Genomic DNA, 26285 nt, shown 5'->3' with positions numbered 1-26285 from the left:
TGTTTTAATTTGTTTTCATTTGACGCATTTACTTCATCTACCTACTTTATATAGGTATGCACGTCACTTGACAGCGGTTTGCACATCAGCTGTTAAACTAGACATCGGCCGAGTTGCGATGTTTTAGCTAATTATTGTCCATATTGTTCCGATATATTGTTTGTCCCTAGTCAGAACTGTAGGTTAAATCAAAGGCGGCATATAAGCGACCAATGAAAGCTCTTTACAATATTTGATGATTACATCTCTAACACAAAGCTATAGCTACACGTGCACCACCAAGTCAGAACAGTAGGCTAAGTGACACCAAATTATGGGTGAGGCACATGGCTACAACAAGCTTACTACACAACATCACTTAGTATTACTTCTTAGCTACAGAAAATGCATTTGGAAAGTATTCAGACCCCTTCACTTTTTCCACATTTTGTTAGTTGCATGTCTTATTCTAAAATTGAATTAAATTGTTTTCCCTAATCAATCTAAACAACATAAGTATTCAGACCTTTTACTCAGAACTTTGTGTAAGCACCTTGTTGAAGCACGATTACAGCCTCGAGTCTTCTTGGGTATGACACTACAAGCTTTGGCACCACCTGTATTTGGGATTCCTCCCAGTCTTCTTGGTAATGACACTACAAGCTTGGCACACCTGTATTTGGGATTTCTCCCATCTTCTTGGGTATGACACTACAAGCTTGCACACCTGTATTTGCGGATTTCTCCCATTCTTCTCTGCAGATCCTCTCAAGCCTGTCAGGTTGGATGGAGCATCGCGCACAGCTATTTTCAGGTCTCTCCAGAGATGTTGTCGGGTTCAAGTCTGGCTCTGGCTTTCCACTCAAAGATGTGTGCGCTTAAGTCGTTGTCATTGGAAGGTGAACCTTCACCCCAGTCTGAGGTCCTGAGCGCTCTGAGAGCGGGTTTTCATCAAAGATCTACTATACTCTTTCATCTTTCCCTCGATCCTGACTAGTCTCTCAGTCTCTACCGCTGAAAAACATCCCCACAGTATGATGCTGCCATCACCATCCTCCAGTCTTATGCTTGGCATTCAGGTCGAACGTAGGTCCCCATGAGTGACAGAACACTAATCCAATTACGGCGCAACTAAAGAACATTACCAACCCATACGTTCGTATTTTCCGCTGCCTGCCCCACCCCCACAGAAGTGCTGAGCACGTATTAATGCCAAAAATAACAGGCAAATATTATTTTGGGAATAAACAGTGGGCTCAACTGTGGGCTTCTGACCACCTGCCCTGAATTATGGCGTCTCCACTGGTGGCGGCAATGATTTTGCAGTGGCGTATCGCCACAGCTAAATGAATGCAGCGTGAACACTGACAGACTTGTGTTCGCCAACACTTAGACAAGTTATTTTTTGCTGACATTGCCACCAGAAAATGCCTGTATTCTTCTACTCTTAATCTGTACAGGAAATGTTGTTTGAAATGGCATTTTTGTTCCTGATTAAATTGCAATTGCTCAACATCAATTGACTATTGCATTTTGAAGCATTTGCTATGTTTTTAACTAATATTTATTTGGGGCTTAACTTCTCAGGTAGGGCGGCAGCATTTTCACGTTGGATGAAAAACATACCAAATTCAACTGCCAGTTACTCATCACCAGGAGATAGGATATGCATATTGATTAGTAGATTTGGATAGAAAACACTCTGAAGTTTCTAAACTGTTTGAATCATTCTGTGAGCTATAAAAAACTATGTACCAGGCGAAACCCCGAGGACAAAACCATTCAGATTTTTATTTTTTTTTGAGGCACTGTCTTTTCAATGAGGTTTCATTGGGAACCCAGATTTCAAGCAACTGCTTGCAGTTCCTACGGCTTCCACTGGATGTCCAACAGTCCGTGAGAAATAAGTTTGAGGTTATTCCTTTGTGTAATGAAGAAATACGGCCATCTTGAAGTCGAGGCACTCCTGGTTCCTAGACATGCGTTTCAATCAAACAGAACATGCAACATATCGTTTAACCTGTATTGAACACATATCATTCCGTCTTCAATTTATCGATTATTAACGTTAAAAAATACCTAAAGTTGTATTACAAAGTAGTTTGACATTTTTTGGCAATGTTTACAGTTACCTTTATATCTTGTTTTTCTGGATCAAAACGCGCCAAATAAATGGACATTTTGGACATATATCGACGGAATGAATCGAAAAAAGACCATTTGTGATGTTTATGGGACCATATTGGAGTGCCAACAACAGAAGCTCGTCAAAGGTAAGGCATGAATTATATTTTTATTCTGCGTTTTGTGTCGCTCCTGCAGGTTGAAATGTTTTCTCTCTTTGTTACAATGGTGCTATGCTCAGATAATCGCACTCATGCTTTCGCTGAAAAGCTATGAATTCTGACATGTTGCTGGATTCACAACCAGTGTAGCTTTTAATTTGATATCTTTCATGTGTGATTTAATGAAAGTTTGATTTATAGTAATTTTCGTAGTCATTCATTTTAAGTGGCCGCTATGCATTTTCTCAGGCTTTTTGCAATGATCCTGTAGCTCTTGCCTAAACTCATATTTTTGGATATAAATATGAACTTTATCAACATAAAATACATGTATTGTGTAACATAGAAGTCCTATGAGTGTCATCTGATAAAATTAATCACTAACCTTTGAAAATCTTTCATCTCTATTTCTGCTTTTGTATGCTCTCTTTAGCTGGAAAAAATGCTGTCTATTTCTGTGACTTGGCTCATACCTTACATAATCGTTTGGTGTGCTTTCGTCGTAAAACCTTTTGAAATCGGACACTTTGGCTGGATTACAACAAGTGTAGCTTTAAAATTGTGTAAAATACTTGTATGTTTGAGGAATTTTAAATTATGGGATTTCTGTTTAATTGGGCCCCTGCAGTATCACTGGCTGTTGATGAGTGACGTCCCACATACCCTAGAGAGGTTAAAGAGAGGACCTTTCTCTTCCTAAAAATGTTTTAGTAGAGGAATTGGTTCAATATAAGGCAATGTGACCCTATAGCCTATTAGGTGACCAAAACTAGCCTACATTATATTACCTGTTTGTGAATTAGCCTATACAAGTCCTCTGACTGCATTTAAACAGGCAGCCCAATTCTGATATTTTTGCCACAAATTTTACTTTTGACCGGTCAGATCTCGATTTTTTCAGTGAGGAGAGACACATTGGTCTAACAACAATAGATCTAGGACAAATTTAATATTTCTTTGTCAACATTTCATAACCTGATTACCAGATCATTTGTTTATAAGCCCACAAGGCAACTAATTGTTGTCATTCTAAATGTCCTGAATAATGAAAGGAAAATACCAGGTTGTTGCACAATAAGCCAATAGCCTACACAATTGTGCACAGTGGACTGATGCCTAGAAACGTGAAAACATCCAGTAGCTGTTAAGCGCACCATCGATGGGCTCGGGAAACTACTTCCAACTTCCTTCATACTGGACACAGACATAAAAATAGTATCCAGGAGTTAATCTGACTCTGGGGAAGTGAAGGGCCTCGTTGACAAATTCCTGCAGTTATCTTGTGCAATATTTAGGAGGTAAAGAAAATCGCTGCCTTCATTTCACCTGTCACAGTTTTTCATTATGAAGCTTACCACTAGTCCCCAGTCACGTGGTGTTTTTTTTACAAGCACACAATGACGAGAGACCAGAGCCTTGTGAGTCATTCACTGTTGTGCAGCACGCGCCAGGTGATCTAGCTACAGTATGAAATTTGCAAATGTTTGCCAGCTAGATATCTTATAATATTAACTGTCTAAAATATACAAAAATGCTCTGCAGTTGTGAATTTGGTTTGCTAATTAGCAAGTTAGCTATCTAGCTGAGTGGTTAGTTTCTTCCAAAATAAAGTTTCGCTTGGTGATGGCAAAGAATCCGTTCCTTAATCAAGAGCCATGCTATCTAATATTTGTTTTGTGCATGCAGGAAACTTTGAGTAGCATTGTTTTGTTTGTTACTTGTATAACTTTAGGAGCTGGGATGTTGGCCCTGCAAATAGTTTAGGTCAGAGACTATAAAATGTTCGGTACGCTCATTAGCATTTAGTTTGCTTTCTCTGTCGTATTTTACATGTACTTGTTAGAATTGCTAACCTTTTGGATTACAGAGGCAAAGTGACGTTTGAAAATGGTGCCCATTGTGTAGAGTGCCGGTATTAGCGAATATCCCAGAATGGCACAAGGTCGATATGACAATCTGGATACTGCCCAAGTCTTATCATCACACAGTATGTACACTTTCCTGTATTTATTCTGTCAACATTGTAGAAACTAGWTATAGGCCTAGATATAGTAGGCCTATAGGCGCGTGTAAATTAGTTCCCCAGCCAGCTGTTCTGCGCACACTAAAATCACAATGTTTCCATTTCTATAGCTAGTCATGTTACAAAGTTTTTTTTATTTTTATTGAAATGACCAAATGTCAGCCTTGAACCATCCAAATATTTTCTGCACATGTGAACGAATGCAGCTTATGCTTCCTGTGACTTCACATTCAGCTCAGATTTTTTTTATAGACCAAGAAGCGCTATCAAGKTATGAAATAATATTAACATGGTATACTTAATAAAAATAGTTTTAAAAAATTGCCTTTACGAGTTTCTCCGTGAGCCAGCCGTTCACCAGCCAATGCACGCGGGCAAAAGTCTCCAACAAAGGAGTTTGCTTCTGCTGCAGCCTAAGCTGGACAGTATAACGAGTGGCAGAGGTGCTTCAGTCAAATAGACTACAGGTTAATTATGTGCAACAAAAGTCTGTACTGCTCTGTTGAATGAAGGCTCAGAATTACATAATTGCATTTTTCATATATTGCAGATTGTGGCTGTATCATTTCCAATCCCCCATATTTTTGGGGTAAATATATATATACATACATACAGTTGAAGTCGGAAGTTTACATACACTTAGGTTGGAGTCATTGAAACTCGTTTTTCAACCACTCCACAAATTTCTTGATAACAAACTRTAGTTTTGGCTAGTCGGTTAGGACATCTACTTTGTGCATGACACAAGTAATTTTTCCAACAATTGTTTACAGACAGATTATTTCACTTATAATTCACTGTATCACAATTCCAGTGGGTCAGAAGTTTACATTCACTAAGTTGACTGAGCCTTTTTTAACGGCTTGGAAAATTCAAGAAAATAATGTCATGGTTATAGGCTCTGATAGGCTATTGACTCCTTTGAGTCATTGGAGGTGTAACTGTGGATTATTCAAGGCCTACCTTCAACTCAGGGCTGCTTTGCTTTACATCATGGAAATCAAAAGAAACAGCCAGACCTAAGAAAACAATTGTAGAGCTCCACAAGTCTGGTTCATCCATTTCCAAACGCCTGAAGGTACGCACGTTCATCTGTACAAACAATAGTAGCAAGTATGAACCAGGGACCACGCTGCCGTATACTGTCAGAAGGGAAGCGTTCTCTCTAGAGATAAATACTTTGGTGTGAAAAGTGCAAATCAATCCCAGAAAACAGCAAAGGACCTTGTGAAGATGCTGGAGGAACAAGTACAAAAAGTATCTATATCCATAGTAAAGAGTCCTATATCGAATACCTGAAAGGCCGTCAGCAAGGAGAAGCACTGCTCCAATCGCCATCAAAAAAGCAGATTACGGTTTGCAATGCACATGGGGCAAAGATCGTACTTTTTGAGAAATGTACTATGGTCTGATGAAGCAAACTAGAACTGTTTGGCCATAATGACCATCGTTATGTTTGGAGGAAAAGGGGAGGCTGCAAGCTAAAGAACACCATCCAGACCAGTGAAGCACGGTGGTGGCAGCATCATGTTGTGGGGGTGCTTTTCTGCAGGAGGGACTGGTGACTTCACAATATAGATGGCATCATAGGTAGGAAATTATGTGGTATATTGAAGCACATTCAAGATATCAGTCGAAGTTAAAGCTTGTATCAAATGGGTTTTCATGGACAATGAACCCAAGCATCTTCCAAAGTTGTTTGCAAAATGGCTTCAGGACAACAAAGTCAAGGTATTAGAGTGGCATCAAAGCCCAGGTGTTCTAATCTATAAAATTTGTGGGCAGAACTGAAAAGCATGTGCTAGCAAGGAGGCTCCGAACCTGACTCCGTTACACCATCTGTCAGGAGGAATGGGACAAAATTCACTTACCTTATTGTGGGCCGCTTGTGGAAGGCTACCCAACACGTTTGACCCAAGTTAACAATTTGAAGGCAATACTACCAAATACTAATTGTGTGTATGTAAACTTCTGACCCACTGGGATGTGATGAAAGAAATAAAAGCTGAAATGAATCATTCTCTCTCTATTTTTCTGACATTTCACATTCTTTAAATAAAGTGGTGATCCTATCTGACCTAAACAGGGATTTTTACTAGGATTAAATGCAGGAATTGTGAAAACTGAGCTGAAATGTATTTGGCTAAGTGTATGTAAACCTCCAACTTCAACTGTATATACGTACCAGTTAGAAGTTTGGACACACCTACTCATTCAAGTTTTTTTTTTTTTTTTTACTATTTTCTACATTGTAGAATAATAGTGAAGACTTCAAAATTATCTAAATAACACATATGTAGTCATAGTAGTAACCAAAAAAGGCTTAAACATCAACATATATTTTAGATTCTTCAAAGTAGACTCTTTGCGTTTGACAGCTTTGCACAATCTTTACTGGAATGCTTTTCCAACAGTCTTGAAGGAGTTCCAACATATGCTGAGCACTTGTTGGCTGCTTTTTGGGGCGGCAGGTGGCGTAGTGGTTTAGAGCGTTGAGCCTGTAACCGAAAGGTTGCTGGATCGAGTCCTAGCTGACAAGGTAAAAATCTGTCATTCTGCCCCTGAACAAAGCACTGTTCCCGGTAGGCTGTCATTTGTAATATGAATTTGTTCTTAACTGATTGCTATTTAAATGAAGGTTAAATATTATATTTTTTTAAACTCTGTGGTCCAACTCATCCCAAACCATCTCAATTGGGTTGAGGTCGGGTGATTGTGGAGGCCATGCCCTCTGACGCAGCACTCCATCACTCTCCTTCTTGGTGAAATAGCTCTTACACAGCCTGGAGGTGTGTTTTGGGTCATTGTCCTGTTGAAAAACAAATGATMGTACCAATAAGCGCTGTATCATCCAGGCTGTATCACAACCAGCTGTGATTGGGAGTCGCATATGGCGGCGCACAATTGGCCCAGCGTCGTCCGGGTTTGGTCGGTGTAGGCTGTCATTGTAAATAAGAATTTGTTCTTAACTGACTTGCCTAGGTAAATAACGGTTAAAAAAATTCAAAAATGTAAACGCGCACACTAGATGTGATGGCGTATYGCTGCAGAATACTGTGGTAGCCATGCTGGTTAAGTGTGCCTTAATTTAAATATATCGCCGACAGTGTCACCAGCAAAGCAACCCCACACCATCACACCACCACCTCCATGCATCACGGTGGAAACCACACATGTGGAGATCATCAGTTCAACTACTCTGCTTCTCAAGAAGACACAGAGTAGGTTATTTCCACCAGTTTAATCACAAAGGACAGATTTCCACCGGTCTAATGTCCATTGCTTGTGGTTCTTGGCCCAAGCAAGTTTTTTTGTATTGGTGTCCTTTAGTGGTGGTTTCTTTGCAGCAATTCAGCCATGAAGGCCTGATTCACGCATTCTCCCCTGAACAGTTGATGTTAGTTGATGTTATGATGTGTCTGGTACTTGAACTCTGAAGCATTTATTTGGGCTGCAATTTCTGWGGCTGGTAATTCTAATGAACTTATCCTTTGCAGCAGAGGGAACTCAGGGTCTTCCTTTCCTGTTGCGGTCCTCATGAGGGTCAGTTTCATCATAGCGCTTGTTGGTTTTTGTGACTSCTTTTGTGACTGTTCTTGAAATGTTCTGTATTTCCTGACCCTCATGTCTTAAAGTAATGATGGACTGTCGTTTCCCTTTGCTTATTTGAGCTGTTCTTGCCATAATATGGACTGTCTTTTACCAAATAGGGCTATCTTCTGTATACCACCCCTACCWTGTCAAGACATCACTGATTGGCTCAAACGCATTAAGGAAAGAAATTCCACAAATTAACTTTTAACAAGGCACACCTGTTAATTGAAATGCATTCCAGGTGACTACCTCAAAACTGGTTGAGAGAATGCCAAGAGTGTGCAAAGCTGTCATCAAGGCAAAGGGTGGCTATATATACACACAGTACCAGTCAAAGGTTAGGACACACCTACTCATTCAAGGGTTTTTATAAATGTTTTACTATAAAGTGTTGCAGGTGTGTGCCTTTCCAAATCATGTCCAATCAATTGAATCTACCACAGGTGGACGCACAAGTTTTGGAAACATCTCAAGGATGATCAATGGAAACAGGATGCACCTGAGCTCAATTTTGAGTCTCATAGCAAAGGGTCTGAATGCTTAGGTAAATAAGGTTTTTTATTTTAATACATTTGCAAACCTTTCTAAAAACCTGTTCKCTTTGTCATTATGGGRTATTGTGTGTAGAATGAGGATATATTTTTKAAATCCATTTTAGAATAAGGCTGTAATGTAACAAAATGTGGAGAACGGGTCTGAATACCTGGCACCATCCCTACGGTGAAGCATGGTGGTAGCAGCATCATGCTGTGGGGATTTTTTTCAGCGGCAGGGACTGGGAGACTAGGCAGGATTGGGGCAAAGATGAATGGAGCAAAGTACAGAGAGATCTGGGATGAAAACCTGCTTCACTCCATGCAGGAGTGGCTTCGGGGCAAGTCTCAAAGTCCTTCAGTGGCCCAGCCAGAGCCTGGACTTGAACCCCATCAAACATCTCTGAAGAGACCTGAAAAAAGCTGTGCAGCAGCGCTCCCCATCCAACCTGACAGCTTTAGAGGATTTACAGAGAAGAATGGGAGAAACTTCCCAAATACAGGTGTGCCAAGCTTGTAGCGTCATCCCCAAGAAGACTCGAGGCTGTAATCGCTGCAAAAGGTGCTTCAACAAAGTACTGATTAACCTCTCTTGGGTACGTGAGACGTTAGCGTCCCAYCTCTTTAACAGCCAGTGAAAACTGCTGGGCGCCAAATTCAARTACAGAAATACTCATTATAAAAATTCAGATAACAAAACATATTTTACATAGGTTTAAAGATTAACTTTTTGTGAATCCAACCACAGTGTCAGATTTTTAAAATGCTTTACGGCGAAAGCATAACTTAAGATTATTTGAGAACATAGCCCACTAGACAAATCATTACAAACAGTAACCAGCCAAGTAGAACAGTTACACAAGTCAGAAAAGAGATAAAATTAATCCCTTGATGATCTTCATATGGTTGCACTCAGCAGACATTCATTTACTCAATAAATGTTCCTTTTTTTTCGATAAAGTCTCTTTTATCCAAAAACCTCTTTCGTTTTCTTCAGTAATCCACAGGCTCAAACGCAGTCAAAACAGGCAGACAAAAAAATCCAAATTTATCCGTAAAGTTCATAGAAACATGTCAACGATGTTTATATATCAATCCTCAGGTTGTTTTTAGCCTAAATAATCGATCATATTCAACCGGACAATAACGTCGTCAATTTAAAAGGTAAACAAGAAACGCCACTCTCTCGGTCTCGCGCATGAAAAAGCTCTGTGACACTTTAGGGTCCACTCATTCAGACTGCTCTTACTTCCTCATTATTCAGAATACAAGCCTGAAAAATGTTCTAAAGACTGTTTGACATCTAGTGGAAGGCATAGAAACTGCAATTTGAGTCCTAAGTCAATGGATACTGTAATGGCATTGAATAGAAAACTACAAAACCAAAAAAAMAACTTCCTGAATGGATTTTTCTCAGGTTTTCGCCTGCCAAATCAGTTCTGTTATACTCAGACACTATTTTAACAGTTTTGGAAACTTTAGAGTGTTTTCTATCCAAATCTACCAGTTATATGCATATCATATCTTCTGGGCCCAAGAAGCAGGCAGTTTAATTTGGACATGCATTTCATCCAAAATTTTGAATGCTGCCACCTACCCTAGAGAAGTTAAAGGGTCTGAATGTTTGTGATATTAAAGTAATTTTTTTATAAATTAAACTTTTTCTAAAAACCTGTTTTTGCTTTGTCATTATGGGGTATTGTGTGTAGATTGAGAGTAAAAWACAATGTAATACATTTTAGAATAAGGCTGTAACCTACCTGGAAAATGTCAAGGGATCTGAATACTTTCTGAAGGGACTGTACGCGGATGGCTTTGATTGACGGGTGCTTTTACGGGGGTGTGCATGTGTGAGTTTGCTGATTCTCTCTCTAGGACTATGTTCTATGGAGGTACATTTGTGTCTTTTTGTCAATAGCAAAACTTTTTTCTTTTCAATCAAAAATAATTGTTCTGAAAGCAAAAAACGATGCTTCAAAGTAAAAAWAATAATAATTTGCAATCAAATATTTTGTAATAGAGCAATAAACTGTATGCATTTTATTCCCAAAAAATGTTTCAAACAAAAAATGTATTTGAAAACAAAACTCAAATTTAATTTCGCTATCAACCACGCTCCATTTTGGCTAGGCTGCCCCCTTTGCTTGCAGTGCTTTTTTGTTGTTGCTTTTTTTTGGGGGGGGGGGGAACACTTGTTCTTCGTGTGCACTTTTGACCCAACAGCTGTGGGCGGGCTTTAGTGGGAGGTGTGGATGATGCTTCTCCATTGGTCAGCCATTATTTKAGTGTCAATTTGGCTACAACCAATACTGTTCAGCCTTTCTTTCCGACACAAAGGAAGTCATAGCGGACACATACGAGAAGGACTGTGTGATGATGGCATCTCAGGTAAACAGCACTGGGTGTTCTTCCGTCCATCTTCTACATAGCTAGAAGTTAGCTCCTGCGATTCAGTGTCGGTTCTGAACATTTTCTACATTTCTACATCTGGTAGGCCTACATTATGATCAAATAGCCACAGTAGCCTAATTGGCCACTGTTAAAACAGTACATTTAAAGCTGGTACAGCCTCTGTGTTCACAGTAAACGCACGCTGGAAGTTGCACAGAATTTGCACAACATTCAAGTTTGTGCTCTTTAGAAGGCAACATTTTTTKGGGGAAAATGCTCTACACTGCTGTACAGTGACTATTTTACTCRCATATGCGCTTAAATATTTTGCTGTGGGACCTGGAATTTTATTTGGGAGCACTAGTGCACCTAGAAAAATGTACGATTCTTGCTTTAATATCGCAAATATGTTTTATTCTGTTCCTAAATTTCTTGGTGCGCCAACATCTTTCAACTTAGTCGCACACGTGCTCCATGACAGTTCTTTGACATAGGCTTTGAATCCTAGGAAAATACAAACAAGATATTTGGTTTACTTGTCCTGTTGCGATACCATGGACACATAACTACCTTGTATTTAGATAGCTAGCTTGCTGTTGCTAGCTAATTTGTCCTGGGATATATACATTGACTTATTTTCCCTGAAATGCACAAGGTCCACTACTCGGACAATTAATCCACACACAACAGTCAACCGCATCGTTTCTAGTCATCTCTCCTCCTTCCAGGCTTTTTCTTCTTTGGACTTTATATGGCAATTGGCAACAAACTTTCATAAGGTGTATTACCATAACCGACCTCAGTTCATCTTTCAATCACCCACGTAGGTGTAACCAATGAGGAGATGCCACGTGGGTATATACTTCTAAAAGCCAATGAGGAGATTGGAGAGGCAGAACTTGCAGCGTGTCCACAAATAGAATCCACTTTAGCACCTGGCAATTTTATCACCTGCAACGCAGATGCTCGTGAGCAGTGTGGGTGCAATGATTGAATAACATGTATGTGTACATATATTTTGCAACGCATGCGACGCTATCTGTGTGGTCAGCATGTAATGCTCTTGTAGCTGAATGGAATTAAGTCCCCGCAGCAAGGTTCCAACATCTAATGTAAAGCCTTCCCAGAAGAGTGAAGGCTGTTATAGCAGTAAATGGGGGACCAACTCCATATTAATRCCCATGATTTTGGAATGAGATGTTCGACAAGCAGATGTCCACATACTTTTGGTCATGTAGTGTATACTGTCAGACTGCTAAGAAAACGCGGTCAATTTGTTAGCAAGGCTAATTGTCCATCATTTCTCATCCAATGAGCAGTAAGCCAACAAACTGTTTGTGTGGCTCGCTAGCGCTTGGGAGGTCTACAATCTGTCGGCAGCGAATTCCACACAGGAGTAGCTCTCTCCCTGGTTTATTTACAGTTCATTTTGAGACTTAATTTTCATTGTGGAGGTTATTGATCCTGGAGTGGAGGAGGCCATGGGCATCAATCGTCCGCTGTCCCCAAAGGGTCATGGACAATTTATCCAGCCTGAATCATGGCCCTCACTGGCAATCTCTAGGCGTGCAGCACTGCCTCATACAGAGTTAGGGAGAATTAATAGAAATTATATTGAGTTTACATSAGTCTAGACCAGCGTTTCCCAAACTCTTGTCTTCGGGACCCCAAGGGGTGMACGTTTTTTGTTTTTTCCCCTTAACATTACACAGTTAATTCAAATGATTAAGTCTTGATGATTAGTTGATTATTAAAATCATCTGTGTAGTGTTTGGGCAAAAACTAAAAAGTGTTTGGAAAACCCTGGTCTAGACTAATGAGATATGGGCAGCATCTATCCTTGTTGGGCGTTGTATGGAGGATGTTGCATGGTGGTTAGGCTTCTGGTGAGGTCAATCAATTGCATATTTTTCAGACTGCTGACTTGGGAGCGCTAGCCTGGGCTAGATGGGAAAGTGGTCTATATAATTCAGGAATTAAAAAAGAAACATGAAATGGATAATTTTCTATTTACATAAGGCTGTGTCAGGAGTTGGAACATGTTCGTTTTGAAAGTCCTGCTCAGACCTGTCCCCTGTCTTTTTTCAGGGCACAAATTGTTACCGCCTGAGRTTTGTCGACACATCTTAGACTCTGGAGTGATTCTGGACCTCTGAAAGAACAGATTCTCCCACACTCCGCCACGACCTGCTGCCACCCTGGCGATGTCAAGAGTCCCGAGTCCCCCTCCCCCTGCGGAAATGTCCAGCGGGCCTGTGGCGGAGAGCTGGTGCTACACTCAGGTAAGGGATGGGTGTAAGTGTGGGGTTGGGGATTAGAATAATTATTTTCTCAGGAGGTCAGAGCACGCATCTCTTCATTATATTGCCTCCCATCTCTGACGGCGTTCCCCCCCACAGATCAAAGTGGTAAAATTCTCCTACATGTGGACCATCAACAACTTCAGCTTCTGTCGTGAGGAGATGGGCGAGGTCATTAAGAGCTCCACCTTCTCCTCAGGAGCCAATGACAAGCTCAAATGGTGCGTGGTGGATAAGATTTTTCTTTACATGTTTCAAGATGTTGTATTTGTTATGAAAGACCATCAAAATTCGACACAATGACTAAGGCATTATCACCAGATGTTGTTGCTTGGAGAGTTAGCAATGGCACCAGTGCAACTTTTGCTGCTAGCAGCCCAACTCTTGTGTCAATGGTAGCTAACCGCTTTGATGAGAGTGCTGTGTTTAACTGTTGAATATTGACTGTTTCCTCGCTCATAATTCTAACAGGTGTCTGCGGGTGAACCCTAAAGGGCTGGATGAGGAGAGCAAAGACTACCTTTCCCTCTACTTGCTCCTGGTTAGCTGTCCCAAGGCTGAGGTGCGTGCCAAGTTCAAGTTCTCCATCCTCAACGCCAAGGGAGAGGAGACCAAAGCCATGGGTGAGTGGGGTTAGCAGTAGCCACTCTGATGGATAAAACAAGTATCGTAACATATATGGKACATTTTCCAGATACAATTGTGATACAAGTCTTTTTGTGATTGGAAAAAAGTAATTTCAGCTGCCAGCACGCATCTTTCTCAAGTCGCATCTTTCTCAAGAGATGCTGCATGCTCTTAATGACTCAATTGGATAGTTCAGCTGTCTAAAAAAGAAATGGGTRGGCTGTATGTTGATGCTGCTGCTACGATTGGATAGAGCGCAGCTGTAACGCTCTTCAGCTCCTCATTGCATGACAGTTTCTTCAGTCAGTTCTCCTCGCACGTTTTGCTCCRGTCATTTAGATTGTTGCTGCCAGCTGTTTATATGATAAAAAATAAGTGGGCGAGGATGTAGGAAAAAAAGATGAAACCACGATGTGCATGCTGAGTGACAGCAAACATGCCTGCTGCAAGTTCTGAGAACACACACACCTCCGCTGTGCCTGGAGCTTTTTGTGGTCTATGAACATGCAAAGAGATTATTAGGTAGGTCTAGGCTATTGCCAAGAACCATTTTGAAGCACTTACGTTTACGAGTATACGATACGATTACAAATACGAGTATGGCCAGATCGGCAAACCCCTATAGAATTGTATGCTTGAACATTTTTGTCATTGGTCTCTCTTGTCTGCATTGCAATTCAGCGTTTAGCTGCAAATGTGTACATCATGAAATAAACTAAAGTAGATTTGCAAATTGTTGAAGTATTATCAAGACAACCTTTAGCGGGTCAAATCAGCTCACCGGCCAGATTTGGCTCATCGGCCACCTGCCTGTTGAAAACCCTTACTCTAGTTCAACACATGAGTCTATGTATAAATAGAAGTGTTTCTCACAAACGTTTCCTCTCTCCTTGGCTCTGCAGAAAGCCAGAGAGCATATCGGTTTGTCCAGGGGAAGGACTGGGGCTTTAAGAAGTTCATCCGCCGAGACTTCCTGTTGGACGAGGCCAACGGTCTTCTGCCTGACGACAAGCTCACCTTGTTTTGTGAGGTAAGACCCCATTCCACTAAATGAGACAGGCTTAAAAGGGGAAATTTTCCTGTCAAATCAATTAATCATCTTTAGACATTAGGCTATTTTTTCAGGTCTGAAAACATCTGACAAACTTTGATTTTGTAGTGAAATGTTCCTTTAAACAAGAAGATGGGGAAAATTCAAGAGTGTACAGACTGTCCTTTGTGTTCATTTCAGGTGGCCTGGTTTACATTCCCCCTGTATCTCAGCTATTCATGTCTCTGAGGTTGGGTGGGCTGCTGCGGTTGTCATTGTTTTAAATGATTTAGTTGTTTTTGGGGGTTGATGTGGTTGTCTTTGTTTCATTGGAGCACATTGGAAGGCTTAGTTAATATAAATGTCTCTTTTTGATGGGATCCGTTTGATCGTTGGGCAAAGCGTCTATCATAGTCCAAAACTATTCTAGAATWTTGGACCTTTGGCTTTCATACTTTTAGATTTCTCAGTGCAGCTCAAGCTATTTTTCCAGCTGTTAACAGGACTCTTACCGGAGCCATGTCTGTTGGGAATTGTGGGGAGGTGCATRTTCGGGCTGTGCGTCCCCCACAGATGGTGGTGTCAGAGCCGCATAGATATGTCACAATGGGACTCCGGACTATCGCTTCTCATCATCTGTGGACTTGCTGATTTATGCTTAAGGCCGTATGTATTTAGACAGAGCAGCTTTAGTGGCTTCACATTGTTGTGACCAGGTTGGTTTGGTGGGCTTACTCTCTGGCTGTGTTTAGACAGGCAGGCAAACAAATTCTGTTTTTTTTTCTCACAAATTGGTCTTCAGATCTGATATCAAAAGACCAAATAGCGGAAAAAAGATTAGAATTGGTCTGCCTGTCTAAACGCGGCCTCTGTTTTCTCAAGGTRAGTGTGGTGCAGGACTCTGTGAACATCTCGGGTCAGAACACCATGAACATGGTGAAGGTGCCTGACTGCAGACTGGCTGATGAGCTGGGCGGGCTGTGGGAGAACTCGCGCTTCACCGACTGCTCCCTGTGTGTGGCCGGGCAGGAGTTCCAGGCCCACAAAGCCATATTAGCAGGTACAGACAGAACACACACACACACACACACACACACACACACATTCATAAAATGCAGACGCCTCCAATTTCTATTGAGGCCCAGTGGCATGATCTAATCTTTTAATCTAAATAAATATTTGTATTTTCCTCAGCACGCTCGCCTGTCTTCAGTGCCATGTTTGAGCATGAGATGGAGGAGAGCAAAAAGGTGAGTCGGGCCCCTTTCCTCAATCTTCCTTCACTTGGATCCTCTTAACATGTTTGTACGTCTAAAAATATATACCTGGCTTTATTTAGCCAGGTAAATCATCCTCTTTTATAATATTGACTTCAAAGTCATGTTTTTTGTTCTTGGCTTAAAACATTTCTGTAAAAAATGGTTGTTTCACTATTTTATTCCCAATCTGCTGGTGTAATGGCATAATTTAACAGAATGCAGATACTTATAGTATCTGCAGCGACTTACTGTCAGTTCATAGTGAAAGGTGTTTCGTAGACCATTCTATTGCACAAGGCTGTTTGACGAAACCCAACAATAGGGTTTCTAAAATAAAATCATCTCAAAGCAGCCCAATCCCAGGAATTGCGTTTCTTATCCTTTRTGTGCTTGCAACAATAAGAAATTAAATTGTGTGAGATGCCTCAACCATTCTGAAATCCTTTTCAGAAAACAAGGCCATTTTTCAGTCATGGAGCAAGGTTTTTTTTGTTTGTTTTTTCAAATTGAACTTTTTTGAAACCGAAAGAAATGGTCCACCTTTTACAATTTCAGACACACAATGGTCAATGAACAGCGATGAGGGGGAAGACGCCGAAATCTATTTTCTCTTTGATGTTTTAGTTGTGTTTCCTATTTTGTAATTGAAAGGGCAGCTCTCAAAGTTCCCCACAAAAACATGTATCATGCACATGTTGTACGTTATTCCACTTCGGCTTCCTCTCACGTGGATCAATATTAAACTACTAAAAATGTGCAATTTACATGTATCGAATCTCTCTCTGGCTTTCTCCTTCCCCCTTTCTCTGCCTCACCGTTTTTCTCTCACCTGCTCTCTCCACCTCTCTAGAACCGAGTGGAGATCAACGACGTGGAGCCAGAGGTCTTCAAGGAGATGATGTGTTTCATCTACACAGACAAGGCCCCCAACTTGGACAAGATGGCTGACGACCTTCTAGCAGCCGCTGACAAGGTAGGGTGAAGTTGACCCTTGACCAGTGTTCCCATTCTTGGTCCTGGGGGATCCTAAGGGGCGCACGTTTTTTAGTTTTTGCCCTAGCACTACACAGCGGATTCAAATAACCAACTCATTATTAAGCTTTTATTATATGAATCCACTGTGTATTGCTAGGGCAAAAACTAAATGCGCAGCTGATCCTAGATCTGTACCTAGGGGAAACTTCACCCCGTAGCGACAAGGAAGCATCAAAGTTYATTGGTCACGTACACAGTTTAGCAGATGTTATAGCGTGTGCAGCAAATGATTATATTACTAGCACCTATCAATGCAGTAAAATGTCAAGACAGGTACACAAATAATCAACTAAATAAAACAACAAAAGAAAGAACAACAACTCAAATGTCGGAACGAGTCCAATTAACAACCCGAATAGCACTAACAGTAATCCAAATGCAATCTACACCAGATGCATTTACACAAGATGTACTAGGAATTAAATGTACAGCAGTAGATACAGTGGATTAGTAAACTCAAGAATTCAGAATATAATTCAATATGTGGTGTGTGTGTGTAAACAGTGTAACTAAAATGCAATTTACAGTAGTAGAAATATTAGAATGAGCTATGTGAAGAATACAGCATATAAATACACTACAAACCCCTATAGCAAAATGGATAGAATTGCAGGGTGTTGGGTTATTTGTTTCATTCCATTCTTCCAACCTACAAAATGCATTTCTGAACTGGTTCAAACAACAACAAAAAGTACCAGTTTGTATAGTTCCTTTCTGTTCCTTTTTTTTATTTTTTATTTTTTACATTAGCTCAACATTAAATTACTTCACCGGGGATAGAGCAGCTTGCTATGGAGCGGGCAAACTATAGTTGTTTTAGCCTAGGCGTGGGCGCTATCGGCTGCCTAGGCTATAGTTGTTTACATGCGCRATGGACAACCAAGTGTAGGGCGTGAGTTGCGACTGGAATTTTGCGGGTTGCGAGAGAGGGTGGAGGAGGAGTAGGAGGCTTGGCTTGAAGCGCTGGAGATCTTATGACATACATTATCTTAATTAGGCCCACAGAATTATACTTACGGAGGAGCRGCTTCTATGGGGGAAGATATACTTTTTGAATATCTTTGAACTTCCGAGAGTTGGACTAGAGCTAACAAGCTTGTGTGTGTGCAGAGCGGAACCCGAATTAAAAACACGTCTTGCCTTTTTATAGTTAATAAATTCAATGTGAAATGTGAAAACTATAGTATCCTTAAYTAGCATTGAAAAAGATAATCCACGTTGCCTACACATGCACACAAAGATTTTCAACTGACAGGCAGACACTGGAATACCTTTCTGAGTGACAGAGTGAGGGCTTTGTTATAGGAGCCTTGTTGTGTGTTTTGTGGGACTGAAAAAAATGYCCGGAATGTGAAAGAACATTAACCGGTTCTCATGCTTTTAAAATAACTGTTTGTTTCCGGAACAATATAGATATCACTTTCGTTTCTGATTTAGTTATTTTCCGGTCTTCTGTTCCTTCTGTCCCAACCTCTGCTTTTGACCATCCACTGCAGCCCTGTTGATGTGGATGAGGGCATGCTCTCTCGGTCTCCTTTAGTCAACAATCAGCTCCTTCGTATTGTTGACATTGACGACGGAGAGGTTATTTTCCTGGCACCACTCTGCCAAGGCACTCGCCTCCTTCCTGTAGGCTGTCTTGTTGTTGTTGGTAGTCAGGCCTACCACTGTTGTCATCAACAAACTTGAGTTGGAGATGTGCATGGCCACGCAGTCATGGGTGAACAGGGAGTGWAGGAGGGGACTGAGCACACACCCCGGTGTTGTTGTTTACCTTCACCACTTGGGGTTGGCCCATCAGGAAGTCCAGGACCCAGTTGCACAGGAAGGGCTTCAGACCCAGGGCCCYGAGCTTAGTGATGAGCTTGGAGTGCACTATGGTGTTGAAGGCTGAGCTGTAGTAATTGGCGAACAGCATTCTTACATAGGTAATCCTCTTGTCCAGGTGGGAGAGCAGTGCGATGGCGTTTACTTCGTCAGTGGATCTGTTGGGGCGGTATGCAAATTGTGGTGTCATGTAAAATAAATTAGAGTGGTCTTCGGTAGAGCCCACTGTAGCAACGTTTCACAATGGAAAACGAAACTGTWTTTTTTTCTGGGGACAAGTTCACGGTCGTTTTCATGAAGACACAGAAAATGAATTCAAGTGTTTCTTATTGTACAAATGCTGATAGCCCCTCCGGTTTTCTTCTGTTTGCATATGAATCGGGCAGTTCCTCACCGTTTCAAAATATTCCTTCCAACAATGTCCTTGAAATGCCTCCCCCTTCTTCTTCCCCCTCAATAACACTAATACATTGAAGGATATGTTTCAAACCTGATGTTTATAAAGACGTGAAATGTACAGTGTACCCCATTTATATAAAATTACGCAATTGGGCTGAATCTACTCTTGAAACAGGGCTTGACATTCAGGTAAATTTGCCAGTATACTGGGCCAGTGCCAACTCAAAGCATAATTTACATTTTATCTTTAGTWTTCTGGCTGAGTAWGTAGCCTATARCCTATAATGACCTACCCTCCATACWCAAATAGTTACAATTTAASTTGTCAATATCATATTAACATAGATTGTTTGAAGGGTAAAAAGGGTGTTATTGTTAGCGATTTTGAACAGTCAGCAGTCTGTTGTAGGGCACTATAAAATCGTATCTTTTGCTAAATTCATGGAACAATAAAAAAATAAACATTTAGGAGGTGTAGTTGTCCTTAAATTMAATTGTGCACCTAGCAAGAGACCATTGTTTGGCTAGCTGTATTTCTGTACTGTGTTTTTGTACTGTACGCCAATGCACTAAAAGTGTAGGCTACATGTGACGGCAGAGTTTGCAAAACCAATACCCCAAGATTGGTAGTAGTATCATTCTGCCAGGTAGGCCTACTTTGCAGTAAACATTTAATTGGGAAGATTTGTTGGGAAAGCCTTAAGAAATGTTCATTCAAATGGAGAATGATGACTGAATTGCGCATCGTAAAGACTCACCCAAGACTTCAGACCAAACTTTTTGAATTCTGTGAGCTGCTCCACGCGACAACCAGTTAAGAGCTGCACTCTCTGGCTACCTGACGGATTATTCCGCTCAAACTAGGTTATGTGTGCGGCGCGAGTGTGATAAAGAATCTACTTAACGAACTAATGGCTTCAGGAATTCGTCTTTTTTTCCTATCAATTATTTAGCCTMGATTGAAAATTGCATTATTACAAAACAAAGTGTTACAAGCCCAGGCGGGCCTCTGACACGGATGATGAACTGCTCTGGAGGGTTGTCGAGCCCTGTACAATACCCGTGAAAGGTTCTAATGGAAAGATTGTGTCTGTAAAAACCCTATGCCTCCACCTGAGCACATTGCCTGTCACTTAGAAGAACAATTTTCATAGAAGATACATTTTTTCCTTAGTGTTTTGTTTGTCCTCGTTTTCATGTTCCTTCTCTCCCTAACCCACCTCATCCATCTGTGTCTCTGTCTGTCTCTCTGTGCGTCTCAGTATGCTCTTGAGAGGCTGAAGGTGATGTGTGAGGATGCGCTGTGCACCAGTCTGTCTGTGGAGAACGCTGCAGAGATCCTCATCCTGGCAGACCTGCACAGCGCCGACCAGCTCAAAACACAGGCTGTGGACTTCATCAACTAGTGAGTTAACTACTGTGTGTGTTCGGGGGGGCACAACGAGCTAGCAGTCTCCTATACCAGTGTTYCTTAATCTTGTTCCAGGGTACCCAGTGCACATTTTAGTTTTTGAAATTGTCCCCCCCCCCCTCTCTCTCTCTAGCCATGCTGCCGAGGTTATGGAGACGGCGGGCTGGAAGTCCATGGTGGCGTCCCATCCTCACCTGGTGGCCGAAGCCTACCGCTCACTGGCCTCGGCCCAGTACCCCTTCCTGGGACCGCCCCGGAAACGCCTCAAACAGTCTTAACACACATACCACCACCCGCCCTCCTCGCACGCACAGGGGAAATCCCTCCCCACCACAGTTAACGCCTCTCCCTCAACCCCTCCGTCCCATATCTGAACCTGCTGTATTTGTCTTCTGAGATAGAGGGGGGAAAATGGAGGAGAGGGCCAACAGTCAGGATAAGAAGGGGATGTTTTGTTTACAATGAGCTGCTAGGCTACGCTAAAAACCCTCTTTCTCCTCAGCTCTGGCTTAATGAGGTCGGTGTTTGTTGTGAACCCGTAACCACAAGAAGGCCTGCGTCCTTCGATGACATGCAGTCTACCAACTGCATAGGAGATTGGGGGGGAAGAAATTGACAAATCCAACCAAGCCCACAAGAAACACTCTTTCGAACATGGAGGATACAAGAGGACGAGAGCAAAGTGGAGTGGCGCATAGCAAGGCCTTCACTACACATGTGTAGATTAGCTTTGTCTGTCCCTTTCTCTGTTCTCATTGGTTGACAACCATAGGCGCAGGTGTCAATCGAAAAAAGGGCGAAAAGGGCCTATTTGATAGACTGGTTAAGTAGAGGCAGCATGAAGGAATGGGCCTGTTTACCAGGATGACCTAGGAGCCCAGGGCCAAGGGCCTGTTCAAAGACTGTGGAAACCCTGTTTTTATAGTAGTGGGGAAAATGTTGCACTAATGTTACAGGTCAGCCCTTTGTCAAATGCCGCTGCCGCTGCAGCGATACAGAGTACTGTAGTAGAGAAGCACACATAACGCAAGCTTAGTGGGCGAAACCGTTGGACCGCCAAGGACAAATACCCTTTAACCTTCAAGCTAGCGATGGGTCATTTTGACCCCTGAGGCATATTTTTTATCATAGCCCAGAGATGGTTTATTAAATTCTTTAAATTTTTCATGACTTTGTCAATCAACTTGTTCTTAATAAATCTAAATCATTGTTTAGTGTTTCTGTATCAATGTGGACTCTTAAAAAAATTATACCGCTTTGGAGTCATTTTTAAAAAACAAGTTAGCCATACCATCAGAGGGTGGAGGGAGACCTGTATCTGTGATTTTGACCAGATAGACAGATCATTTGCAGAAATGCTGTATACAGGTGACTGCCAAAATAAAGGAACCGCCAACATAACGTGTCTTAATAGGGTGTCAAGACAGGTAGGCTACCATCTCAGTTGTCTGTCTTGGTACCCTATGATTCGAAAAGTAAGCGATTTGATTTAACATCCAGGGAATGCATGATTTATAATTGTTTATTTGCAACCTGTCAAAATAGGATCCCGAATGATCAGATTTATTTTAGGCTCATCAGAGAATTTGCWGACATTTTTGTGCATATCGGCTTAATAGGCTATATTATTCACCACCTGAGGAAGTGGGGTCTCAAAACACTTAGCTAGATTGCTAACTCTAAATATGATATTGTTGCTAGATAGCCATTTAGGCTTATTTATTAATATAGCAGTAAACATCAGCTAATATCCTACAAACACTTTGCAGCRCTAGGCCTAGGCTATGTGATGTTGGCCTATTTACTGCACATGGTGTGCTCTGCATCAAAACTATACTACAGCCTCCTCCGGTTGTAAAGTGGTGCCTTAAACTCAATATTAAGAAGTGAGAAATAAATGATATACTCACAAAGCTCTGGCTCTCCTCTCAACTAGAACGATAGTAGATGCTTTGAAAACAATTTTTCCCACAATTGCAGTTTGGGCATTGGTCATATGCTTGTGCTTCTCTGAAKGCRTCTCTCCCTCCTCCGTGCGCACAGTGGGGAGAGTGAGTGGACAGGCAGACACTTAAATAGCAGGAATCAGCATAATGCATAGGCTATTACTGTTGTCCAAATAATGGTTTTAGAACAAGCTACAGAAAAGCAGAACATTGCCTACGTATGCAAAATGCTTCAGTAAGAGCAAAGCAATGCCGGTGTCTAATTTTAGGTTTATCGTCCTATGCTCCTTTGAGACCCCTCTTTCAAAGTCACTGAAATCTCTTCTAGCCACGTTAATCAAAATAATAGGCAACTGGCCTTTTATACCCTAAGCATGATTGGCGGTTAATTGCTTAATTAACTCCGGAACCACATCTGTGTAAATGCACCTGCTTTCAGTATCCTTTGTATTCCTCATTTGCTCAAGTGTTTCCTTTTATTTTGGCAKTTTCCTGTAGCTCTCCATGTACTCACCTAAGATTGTACTTTTCTATACCACGTATCTTATGACTGTACAAAACCAAAATTTCCTTATATTTGTGCATAATACAAATCTGCCAATGGTATACATACWTGATAGAACTGTAATACAGAACTCAGATACTCTGAATCTACACAGAGAGCCGTATTGGTGTATTATCCAAAAAGTAGTTATTGTAGGGAAAATCTAAAAAAGTTGTGATATCAGGTTTCTCTAGAGACATAATATTAAGTAATGCATATCATCATAGGGTGGAGGGGGACCTGTTGCAGTGATYTTGTCCTGAAAGACGGATCACCTGCCGAGATGGAGCACCTTATGTACTCGCATTGGTTATAACTGGTTATTACTAGGTATGAGCGTATACAAAATCCAAATTACAGTTGATTTAGTTGCAGTCAAAACACCTTTTATAAAAGTCTGTCAGTGGTATGAATACTTGGTAGAACTGTAATACAGAAACCAGCTATTCTCTGAATGTACATATAGTGCTGTATTGGTGTGTATTCTCAGAACAAGAAAAAATTCTATATAATACCAGAATTCCTACAGATATGGGATCTTAATTTGAGACAGTTTGCTACATCAGGAAAGTGCTCCTGCAGCAACAGGAAATGTCAATTATTATGTGGATTATAATTAATGGACATTTTTGTAGGGGTTGATAAATGTTTTAAAGCAAATCAAGTCTGAATTTTTATGCGTAAATTATAAACTTAAGAATCCTTTTTAAACCTCGAATACTCTACAAGTTAACATTACCTGCTTAGCAGGACGTTTCCTGCAACAGGGTGATCAAATTAAGATCCTACATCTGTATAATATTTTACATGTCACTTGTTAAGATATTTTGGTTGCTATACAATTTGATTTAATGTGACTTTGAGGATTTGGGCTTACTCTTTTAAGCATGCATTAACCCCTACCACTCCCATTGTTTCGCTAACAGTTGGAAATCCACATATGTAAAATATGTTGGAAGCTTGAGGATTAAAGCTAAATTCTCTGCAAGAGACACAAAAAGAAAAGAAAACCCTCTCCTATATGGAATGTTGCTTGATCTGCATCTTATTTTATCAATAGAAAAGAAAGAGTGGATGTAAAATGTTTTTTGGGGGGGGTCATGATCTAATTGTAATTTTGTGTGTGGATCTGTCTTGAAATCTCTGGATTTCTGTTTGAAAACAACCCAGAGAACATGTTGTGCATCAGTTACAATTTTACGTTAGGCTTCAATCAGGCTTGTATATATTTTTTTTGTGATTTACTTTCTAGTTGTTTTTCCTCAGAACTGTCCTCATTGTTTTTCATAGGAATTTGTACAGACACACACAATGTAAACAAAAAATTTCAACCATAAAATTGAAAAGCAGTTTTTTGGGGGGGCCGCTCGGCCCTGGGAGAGAATAACCAGAATTTGAAAACTAAGTATAAAATCTAATATTTCACTACGGTTTTTACCTGGCTGCAAATTAACCGTTTCTTTCCTGTAGACATGTCTGGTAATGCTTAGTTATTGCCGTTTTTTTTCTTCCCAGAGGAATAAACCACAGCTATTTTGTAATGAATGCAGCACAGTCTTGGTTCATTGTGTGATAACATGTTTTGTATTCATACCTCTTGACTTATTCCACATTTTGTTGTTAGTCGAAATTCAAAATGGATTAAATTGATTTTATCACCCATCTACACACACTACCCCATAATGACAAAGTGAAAACATGTTTTTAGAAATRTTTGCAAATTTATTGAACATAAAATACAGATATCTTCCATACATAATTTTACACCCGTAAGTCAGTACATGTTAGAATCACCTTTGGCAGCGATTACAGCTGTGAATMTTTCTGGGTAAGTCTCAGAGCTTTGCACACCTGAATTGTACAATGTTTGCACCTTTATTCTTTTTACACTTCAAGCTGTGTCAAGTTGGTTGTTGATCATTGCTAGACAGCCATTTTCAAGTCTTGCCATGGATTTTCCAGTAGATTGAAGTCAAAACTGTTAACTAGGCACATTCAATGTCCTCATGCTAATCAACTCCAGTGTATATATTTGGCCTTACGTTTTAGGGTATTGTCCTGCTGAAAGGTGAATTTGTCTCCCAGTGTCTGTTGAAAAGCAGACCGAAAACTGTTTTTTTTCTCTAGGATTTTGCCTGTGCTTAGCTCTATTTGTTATTTTTAACCTAAAGTCCCTAATCCTTGCAGATGACAAGCATAGCCATATCATGATGCAGGCACTACCATGCCTGAAAATATGAAGGGGTACTCCGTAATGAGTTGTTGGATTTGCACCAAACATAACAATTTGTATTCAGGCCATAAAGTGAAATTCTTTGCCAGAATTTTTGCAGTTTTACGTTTGTGCCTTATTACAAACAGGATTCATATTTGTACTTATTTCACTGCCATTTAGGTTAGTATTGTGGCATAACTACAATGTTGTTGATCCATCCTCAGTTTTCTCCTATCACAGCCATTAAACTCATGTTTTAAAGTCACCAWTGGCCTCGTGGTGAAATCCCTGAGCGGTTTCCTTCCTTTCCGGCAACTGAGTTAGAAAGGACTAGAGGTYGGCCGATTTTAAGTTTTCATAATCGGTAATCTGCATTTTTGGACGCCGATTTATATTTCACTCCACGAGRCGACTGCGTGGCAGGCTGACCACCTTTTACGCGAGTGCAGCAATGAGCCAAGGTTAGTTGCTAGCTAGCATGAAACTTAACTTATAAAAAACAATCAWTCTTAACATAATCACTAGTTAACTACACATGGTTGATGATTACTAGGTTAACTAGCTTGTCCTGCTTTGCAAATAATCAATGCTTTGCCTGTTAATGTATCATYGAATCACAGCCTACTTCGCCAAACGGGTGATGATTTAACAAGTGCATAAAAAAACAATGTCGTTGCACCAATGTACCTAACCATAAACATCATTCGAAAACATAATGTAAATTATTTTGTAAATTAATACAAGTATATTTTTTTTAACCTGTATATTTAGTTAAATCAAATCAAATGTATTTATATAGCCCTTCTTACATCAGCTGATATCTCAGTGCTGTACAGAAACCCAGCCTAAAACCCCAAACAGCAAACAATGCAGGTGTAGAAGCACGG

General features: G+C 40.7%; 1 protein-coding gene across 1 annotated transcript in view; it reads left to right on the top strand.

Annotated features, from left to right (window-relative positions):
- Positions 1 to 24728, top strand: part of LOC111977890 (speckle-type POZ protein) — a 45523-nt gene extending 20795 nt beyond the window's left edge. The window contains exons 2-10 of the mRNA XM_024007665.2: positions 12894 to 13087; positions 13205 to 13326; positions 13577 to 13728; positions 14635 to 14762; positions 15645 to 15822; positions 15957 to 16012; positions 16872 to 16994; positions 20545 to 20687; positions 20827 to 24728. Coding sequence (XP_023863433.1) covers positions 13010 to 13087; positions 13205 to 13326; positions 13577 to 13728; positions 14635 to 14762; positions 15645 to 15822; positions 15957 to 16012; positions 16872 to 16994; positions 20545 to 20687; positions 20827 to 20971 — 1125 coding nt within the window. The 5' untranslated portion in view covers positions 12894 to 13009 and the 3' untranslated portion in view covers positions 20972 to 24728. The remainder of the gene's footprint in view (positions 1 to 12893; positions 13088 to 13204; positions 13327 to 13576; positions 13729 to 14634; positions 14763 to 15644; positions 15823 to 15956; positions 16013 to 16871; positions 16995 to 20544; positions 20688 to 20826) is intronic.
- The last annotated feature ends 1557 nt before the right edge of the window (positions 24729 to 26285 follow it).

The sequence above is a fragment of the Salvelinus sp. IW2-2015 genome, linkage group LG18 (assembly GCF_002910315.2).
Source record: "Salvelinus sp. IW2-2015 linkage group LG18, ASM291031v2, whole genome shotgun sequence".
In the NCBI taxonomy this organism is placed as follows: domain Eukaryota; kingdom Metazoa; phylum Chordata; class Actinopteri; order Salmoniformes; family Salmonidae; genus Salvelinus; species Salvelinus sp. IW2-2015.
The sequence above is the reverse complement of the archived record's forward strand: the minus strand, read 5'-3'. Positions and strand labels throughout refer to the sequence as shown.